The 8,607-nt window shown below is 43.5% G+C and overlaps 2 protein-coding genes across 3 annotated transcripts; both read right to left on the reverse strand.

Annotated features, from left to right (window-relative positions):
- Nucleotides 1–409: 409 nt before the first annotated feature.
- LOC147898288 (uncharacterized) lies at nt 410–1,347 on the reverse strand. The gene is made up of 2 exons (XM_087378795.1): nt 1,035–1,347; nt 410–518 (listed from the first exon to the last, which is right to left on the reverse strand). The coding sequence occupies exons 1-2, from the start codon at nt 1,327–1,329 to the stop codon at nt 436–438; spliced, it is 378 nt and encodes a 125-aa protein (XP_087234921.1). The 5' UTR covers nt 1,330–1,347; the 3' UTR covers nt 410–435.
- Nucleotides 1,348–6,637: 5,290 nt separating this feature from the next.
- Nucleotides 6,638–7,854, reverse strand: LOC147898289 (dihydroorotate dehydrogenase). 2 transcript variants are annotated; one of them, XR_015541582.1, is made up of 4 exons: nt 7,579–7,854; nt 7,283–7,354; nt 6,778–7,152; nt 6,680–6,732 (listed from the first exon to the last, which is right to left on the reverse strand). XR_015541582.1 is itself a non-coding variant. In XM_087379675.1 (3 exons), exons 1-3 carry the CDS (start codon nt 7,789–7,791, stop codon nt 6,967–6,969), a joined length of 471 nt encoding a protein of 156 aa, XP_087235801.1. In that variant the 5' UTR covers nt 7,792–7,854; the 3' UTR covers nt 6,638–6,966. The 2 variants fall into 2 exon arrangements, 1 of the variants encoding a protein (XP_087235801.1); XM_087379675.1 differs by having other exon boundaries at nt 6,638–7,152.
- Nucleotides 7,855–8,607: the final 753 nt, after the last annotated feature.

Consider the following 8,607-nt stretch of genomic DNA (forward strand, 5'->3'; position numbering starts at 1 on the left):
AAAAGTTATTTGCAATTTTAGGCCCACTATGAGAATTAACCTCATCATTGTCTTCCTTGCATATCAATCGCTTACTTGCTGCAAAGATAAATGTTTGAAATAATGAGATGCAATTTCTTGTGAATATATTATGCGTAAAATAATTTTATGCAATTGACATTGATATATGTTTTACATCACTTTCAAATTCTAACATTCTAACAAACAATGATTCAATGAGAGTTTGGCGAATGAAACACAGAACACGAAACACAGTAGACATTAATCTACGTACCAAGATGAGGAGACTGCAGGAATGTGCGTGCATGGCAGACTCGTGTTGCATGCAAACTATTTTAAACGGTACTACAGTATCGCTAAACAATCGCCAACGTCGTTGCATATAGTGGTGTACTTGCACATACCTTGGATTGCATTCGATAAAGTTCCAAACTTTTATATTTCCTCATCACCGCAGTGTTTTGCAGGGACGGGAGCACAACCAGATTGTAATATCTCGAGGTAAGCCTTCTCAAGTTCTGCAATGAACAAGAAGTTCAGAGATCCAGAAGCAAAAAAGAAAGACTGAAAAATGTATAAGAAAATCAAGGAAAATGCTTCAACGAAAGCCTTCTCTTTAGACCTCTCACAAACGCAGAGCTATCGGTATCCATGTCATCGATCAAACGTGCCATTTCACTGATTCAGAGGACTACGAGAGAAGTCAAGAAAGCAGTACGAAACACACAATTCTGGTCCGTTAAATAGAATGTAAACGTATTCATTACAACCTTGCAAGCTTTCCATGGTAGCCAACATGCAAAGAACGTTACGTTCTTCACGCCTAATTCGTTATTAATTAGACATAATTCTGGCCAGGGAGGACGACACCGAACGAAGCTTTTGTTAGCCATAGTCCAAAATCCGCCGAACCTTGCCTCAATTCAATACACAGAATAATAATTCAATCCTCCTTAACAAACGAAGCAGAGCAGAAGTAGATACCAAAACGAAGAGAGAATAATCACATCCTTCTATAGGAATCAGAAGCAGACTAGAAGTGAGGGTCCACCCATGCAGCATGCAAAAATTGGAGACGAGAAGAAGGCGCAACAGGAGGAGGTACAACCACAGCAGATCATTCATCCAGGCTTGAAAGCAGACGGAAGGACAGAGAACCAAGGCCTTGGAGATTGCGTCGACAGAACGGAGAACATCCAATGCCCGCCATGGAGAATGCGACGATAGAAGGAAGGAGATTGCACCAACGATAGATCCTTGCAACAGATACTTGCACATTGGCGGTACATGTGCGTCGACGGGAGGACATGCATCGCCCGCCAACGACATTACGCTGACGGGAAGAGGAAGAATTTGCCGACGGAAAAGAGGTACACATGCAAAAGTTTTATTGTGCCACTTCAATGCTAACACGTGGACCAATTGGAAATTCGATGAGGAAGGTTGCATCGACGGGAGAAGAGCTATGCATGCAACTGTATTTATGTGCCACTTCAGTGCTAACAAGTGGACCAATGCGAAATTCGCCAAATTTTTTAAAATAAATTATTCAGATTTTTTACTTCGCCAAATTCGCGCGGTTGCTAAGTCTACCCCCCAAGGCAGGCCAAAAAAAATATTCCATTTAGTTCTCGTTTGAGCACGATGGTACTCACTTTATATGCAATAATGTTTTGAGGCATTCTCTATGATTGCTGAGGTAACTACCATTCAAATGGTGGATACCACAATTGAGGCTTGGAAAATCTAAAAGGATGTATTTGAGAACAATGTTATGTCACGAATAGTTAATTTCCAGAATCAGTTATTCACGATGATACTGAGAGACATGACATTGTCAATGATTGTCGAGATAGCCACAAATTTTGTTCTTCCGCACATTCAAACTACAAATACCATAGGTGAGGCTTGGAAGATCTTAAAGGACCTGTTCAATACCAACCATGCACCACAAATAATTACTCTCAAGAACCAGTTATTCACAATGATATTGGGAGATGAGGCACCTGTCACTAACGATCTGGGGGTGAAGGTTCTCAAAGAATCAACTTGCCACAATGGGGCGAAAGGATGATAGCAACCAACTTGCCAGATTTTTTCTCAGCAAGCTTCCTTGTATCTTCAATGGGTTAGTGACAGCTCTAATGACAAGAGAAAGGTCGAGGCCTCTCATGTCCGAAGAGTTCGGTCCTCTTATGTTTGAGAGGTTTGGTCCTCTATTGCTCCAAGAGAAAGCTAGGTTGAAGTTGCAAGAACAAGAAGAGGCATCTATTGCAAAAAGGAATTTATTGCTTTTGCAGGGAAGAGTAAAGGCAAACCCGCAAGTTTAACCAAACAAGAAGGATTCTTGAGAGGGCGACAACTCTTCTGAAGGGATGGTTAAAAAAAGGACAATGCTACTACTGTGATTGCAAGAAGAAGGCGGCGGATCAGGAAACAGAAGAGAAGTCCAAGAAAGAAGAGTCTGAGTTAAATTCAACCACTCTAGTAATAGCTGGTTACACCCAATAGCCTCAAGATCAGTGTCATTGATCCACGTATGAATGTATGCATTTCCACCGTAAAGGATCTAGAGCCTTTTCTGAAGGTAATAGACAAACACATGTAGCACAACTCAAATTTTGACGAAATGTATAGTGGAACGCACACCAAAGATCCAAAAATAGGCTATTCTGATAGGTACTTCGAGGAGGTACCTCACTTGCTCTTGGCAGGCTCAAGATCGGACCAAACTGCTCCCAGAGAAGGACCAACTGGTGATGATCTTTCTGAAAGCATCCTCTAGGAACTCACTTTGCAGGTTCTAAGATAAATTTTGTAATGTAGACGGAGGATGGGTTAAAACAAACCCAAGATGCATGGTAGCTTTCTGTATCGACTTGTTCCCAAATTTTGGGGGGGACTACTGGTTGGACCTGTTGGTGTGAAGATAACAGCATGATCATAACTTAATTTGGTACCATTGCTCCAAATTGTATCTGGTGGTTTGTGTACGCTGTGAACAAGCCCTAGAGGTGCTACAGGTGTGTGTTAATGGACCAAATGACGAAAACATTTTCCTTAAGCTTCTACATGGGAGCTAATGGAGCAATTTCATAAACTGGGTATAGGCAGACCACGGTTTGTCATTGAGAGACAGTGTTGGATAAATAGGGTCAATGCCAAATTGTTAGGACCCCCAAACAAGGAGTGCAACGACCTGTAGGGCGACACAGACAGGCTACCATATAAGGGAGCTATGTTGCATCCTTCTTGAGTTATACTTTAGGGCAGCCCATGGAGTCACCCATGTCAGCGCAGAGGGCTGACTGTATGCCCAGAACTATGGCAGGCTGTGAGACTGAATCAGGTCCAACCAAAGGCTCTGAATCAGGGCAACTCTATAAGCTGGTGCAAGATTTGGACAGGACAGGTATGCCTCTAGAGGACCTATTTTATAGGCTGCACAGGTTGGCCGTACAACAGCAAGTACAGGTCAGCAGGGGCAGGCAGAGTCAACTGTACTGTCTATCAAATACGCAAATTGGGTCAACCCAATCTGTAGATCTGGTTGACTGCCCTATATGAAGGTCCATTTGTGGATAATAAGTAACAGTCTTGTGCTGCATACTTTTTTTCCATAGTGATACTGTGCAATACTATTTTTAATTATGATTAAAAAAGTATCAAAATTTTGCTTTTTTAAGAGGAATATTCCATTTAGTTCTCGTATGTGCGCAATGTTACTCGCTTTATACGCAATAGTGTTTCGAGGCACTCTCTATGTTTGCCAAGGTAACTACCATTCAAATGGAGTTCAAATCGTGGATACCACAATTGAGGCTTGGAAAATCTTAAAGGATGTATTTGAGAACAATGTTGTGTCACGAATAGTTAATTTCCAGAATCAGTTATTCACGATGATACTGAAAGACACAACATTGTCAATGATTGTTGAGATAGCCACAAATTTTGTTCTTCTGCACATTCAAACTGCAGATACCATAGGTGAGGCTTGGAAGATCTTAAAATCTGTTCAATACTGACGATGCACCACAAATAGTTACTCTCAAGAACCAGTTATTCACAATGATATTGGGAGACGAGGCAGCTGTCACTAACGATCTGGGGGTGAAGATTCTCAAAGGATCAACTTGCAACAATGGGGCAAAAGGTCGATAGCAACCAACTTGCTGGATTTTTTCTCAGCAAGCTTCCATGTAGCTTCAATGACCGATCTAACGACGGGAGAAAGGTCGAGGCCTCTCATGTTCGAAGAGTTCGGTCCTCTTATGTTCGAGAGGTTCGGTCCTCTATTGCTCCAAGAGGAAGCTAGGTTGAAGTTGCAAGAACAAGAAGAGGCATTTATTGCTTTTGCAGGGAAGAGTAAAGGCAAACCCGCAAGTTTAACCAAACAAGAAGGATTCTTTAGAGGGTGACAACTCTTCTAATAGTGATGGTAAAAAAAAAGAGAAAATGCTACTACTGCGATCTGGTTGGACTTTTGTAAGATAGCAAGAAGAAGAAGGTGGATCAGGAAACGGAACAGCAGTCCAAGAAAGAAGAGTCTGAGTTAAATTCAACCACTCTAGTAATAGCTGGTTACACCCAATAGCCTCGAGATCAGTGTCATTGATCCATGTATGAATGTATGCATGTCCAACGTAGAAGATCTAGAGCCTTTTCTCAAGGTAATAGACAAACACATGTAGTGCAACTCAGACTTTGACGAAATGTATAGTGGAATACACGCCAAAGATCCAAAAATAGGCTATCTGATAGGTACTTCGAGGAGGCACCTGACTTGCTCTTGGCAGGCTCAAGATCGGACCAAACTACTCCCAGAGAAGGACCAATTGGTGATGATCTTTCTGAAAGCATCCTCTAGGAACTCACTTTGCAGGTTCTAAGATAAATTTTGTAATGTAGACGGAGGATGATTGGGTTAAAACAAACCCAAGATGCATGGTACTTTACTGTATCGACCTGTTCCCAAATTTTGAGGGGGACTACTGGCTGGACCTGTTGGTGCCTAGATAACAGCATGCCCATAACTTAATTTGGTATCATTGCTCCAGATTGTATCTGGTGGTTTATGTACGCTGTGAAACAAGCCCTGGAGGTGCTACAGGTGTGTGTTAATGGACCAAATGACGGCAACATCTTAGACATTTTCCTTAAGCTTCTGCATGGGAGCTAATGGAGCAATTTCATAAACTGGGTATCAGCAGACCACGGTTTGTCTTTTTTTTTTTTTTTGCGCAAAAAGTAGTGCTAGTTATATTACTTGAAAGCGAGAGTACAAGAAGGCCTGAAGGCCAGCGGGCTGTAATCACAAAACGGATTCAGCCCGAGAAGTCAAAAAGCTAAATACAAGCCTCCTAGGGCATAATCATCGGAGAGTGGACAAACAGCCACGGTGGAGGGGCGTAATGCCACTGAAGACTGAGTGGAGTGCTGGAAGAATAGCTCCCGGTGGTCCCAGTCGCGAAGGAAACGTCGTCTCTTTTCCTTCCCTGCCCGGGATTCTCCGACCACGGTTTGTCATTGAGAGACAGTGTTGGAGAGATAGGGTCAACGCCCAATTGTTAGGGCCCCCAAATAAGGAGTGCAACGACCTGTAGGGTGACACAGACAGGCTGCCATATAAGGCAGCTACGTTGCATCCTTCTTGAGTTATATTTTAGGGCAGCCCATGGAGCCACCCTGGTCAGCGCAGAGGGCTGACTGCATGCCCAGAACTATGGCAGGCTGTGAGACTGAATTAGATCCAACCAAAGGCTCTGAATCAGGGCAACTCTATAGGCTGGCGCAAGATTTGGACAGTAGGTGCCTGTAGAGGGCCTGTTTTATAGGCTGCACTGGTCGGTCGTACAGCAGCAAGTACGGGTCAGCAGCTGCTCTTCACCCTGATGATGATCTGCTCACAGGAGAGCTCCAACTACTCACTGCACAAGACTATTCTTAGGCAGTCAACCAGATCTACACAATGGGCTGACCCAGTCTTTGATAGACAGTACAGTTGACTCTAGACTCTATAGTACGTCTGTCCATTACACCGCTTATCCTTCTGAGGTACAGCAAGCTTCACTGGACAATTGCATAAAGCCAGAGACCTGCACTCACTAAGGACACAGATATCTTTGAAGGGATTTGAATTCCTGTCCTGCTGTTAGCTTTAAAACAAGTGCTCCTGTTCATCCTCCTGACATTAAGGTTAGCGTTAGGTATCAAAATAGGTAGTTAGTCAACTAATCTAATTCAAATTCAAGTAAAACACCCTTGATTTAAGCTTCCCACAAGCATCACACTGCAATAATGGAATCAAGTCACCTAGCTTATCCAATAAGCATGTGCAAGATTAGCTAACTTAGTAACATGCTTTTGAAGTTGATATGTTGAAACAAATAACAGAGTTTTCCACAGTGTCGCAGGACTCGATATTCCAATTTAACATCGACAATTTATTGAGAAAATGGGAAGGAAAAAAACAAGGAAAGGTAGAAAAGAAGAGAAGGGGAGATGGATGGAGGGGGCTTGTGAGGCCGACCAAGGGAACCAGAACACAGAGATCAGAAAACAAAAGCTACTTTCACAGAGCTACGTAATTTCTATGCGCTCTCCTCTCCGTTGCAGAAAAAATGGCATCCGAGCGACCACAAGAAAAAGGGACATATACAAGGAATATTATATCTACAATGGAGGAAAGTAGCAATTCTGAGGTGACTTTGCCATCCAAAAGCCAAAAGTAAGCTCACAGTAAAAAAGTAGAGACAGTCTGAAAATAATCAATATAACGGCTGAGTGACGTCACATAAGATAATTAACAGATACTTCCAGGGTCTTGGGAAATAAGCCACCAATGCGAAGCTTTTTGGAGCCTATAGCCACCTTTTGACATCTAAGATCCCATAATTTCTGGTTGTATACGATATACTCACCACCGCAGAGATTCGACTGCTACAACACCAGATTCCACGGACATCTTCAAGAAAGTCTAGGGAAGGGAAGAATGTGTTTCCCATCTTCAACTTCCAGTTTATGTGTCTCCACCAGCGCCTTTAAAGGTAAAGGGGAAAAGCCTCCCGAAGGCCCATAGAAGTGAGGGAAAAAATCGTCTTCTCCGTTTTCTGCAATTCCTTCAACTTTTTCATATTTCAAACCATCCTCAAGCTGCACAGAAAGCAATCAGGCCAGTTTTGGAAAAATTGTGCGAGATCATTCTCGGCGAATATATGCCATTACAATATACAAATGAAATACTATAATCCCTAGAAGAGATTAAATGTGATAAGAATCACACCTCGGCGGGGTCAATGGCGAGCAGATATAAGCCAGTTCGACCGGGCAGAAACTTGTCAAGAACGCAGGGGACCTGCTAGAAGCAGGCAATGCAAGATAATTCTTGTAAAACTCAAACTGTCCCTCTTTCTCTCTCTCTCTCTCTCTCTTTTTCAATCTGCATCTGGCAATGCAAGATAATTCTGGTAAACTCAAACTTCTCTCTCTTTCAATCTGCATCTGGCAATGCAAGATAATTCTTGTAAAACTCAAACTTCTCTCTCTTTCAATCTGATCAATTGGGCATGGAATAGAGACCTGAGAAGATTTGCTGAGATGAATGAATCCCGAGCTCTTGTCAAGGTGACCACCATGCAGGAAACCGGTTTTCTGATAGGCCTCCAACTCTTCCAGCGGGCTAATTCTGTAGACAAGCTCTCCCATGGGAACTTGCTTGGCGAAGGCTGTAGCGAGGGTAGCCTGCGGCATGCTAAGCATGGTGGGTTTCATCCACATACATAAGGCCATCATGACCAAGGCAATTCACACACACATGAGAGTCCTTACACCAGTTGGGTGTTCACGCACTCGGTGTAAGGACTCATGTCCATTTCACAAACGGGCAAAACCACTAGAAGAATTACCTTGGGTGGGTGTTTACGCACCATTCGCCCGCCGCCCACGCATCATGGATGGAAAAGATTGCCTGCCCACATCCAGACCATGTCCAAGCCATGCATGCATTGCACCATGGTCGGGCACATGGGCAGCTGTAGCACCCTATAGAAAGACAACCTTTAGTGTACGGCTCCATGTGCGCCTGGCATTTTGCATGTCCCCATGAAAACAAAATGCTTCTGCGTCCATGCCACCAGCTTGGACTGGCATTGTCAATCCATGCATAAATCTCCACCAATTCCAACCACACTCCCACCAGCCTCGTCAACATGTCCACTGGCAAGTGACATTTAGTGCATGGCTACAATGGGGTAACCTCCCCCCCCTCCCCTGGCCGCCCCCTACCCCCTAGAATTGGATGTCAGAGTCCAATCCTTGGGTGCTACTCGCCCTGCCTAAATAGGAGTGGGTTGGTCCACCAATGGGACCACGTGGATGGGGGGAATATCCATTCCACTAAGGTCCACCGATGCATGGGGACCCCTTCTTAATACCCATTAACAACTAAAGAAAAATTTAAACACTAACCTACTTCTACCACAGTCAACTTGATTAGAAACAAAGGAAAATAAACACCGAGATTGGTGAAAAAATCCCCAAAGGAAAACAAACACCACCCAGATTAGCGAAAAAATCCCCAACTTTCCACAGGCCCTTATAAGGGCTCCC

The sequence above is a fragment of the Dipteris shenzhenensis genome, chromosome 9 (genome assembly GCF_047967505.1).
Source record: "Dipteris shenzhenensis isolate YYH24624 ecotype China chromosome 9, Dip_SZ_1.0, whole genome shotgun sequence".
Taxonomy (NCBI): domain Eukaryota; kingdom Viridiplantae; phylum Streptophyta; class Polypodiopsida; order Gleicheniales; family Dipteridaceae; genus Dipteris; species Dipteris shenzhenensis.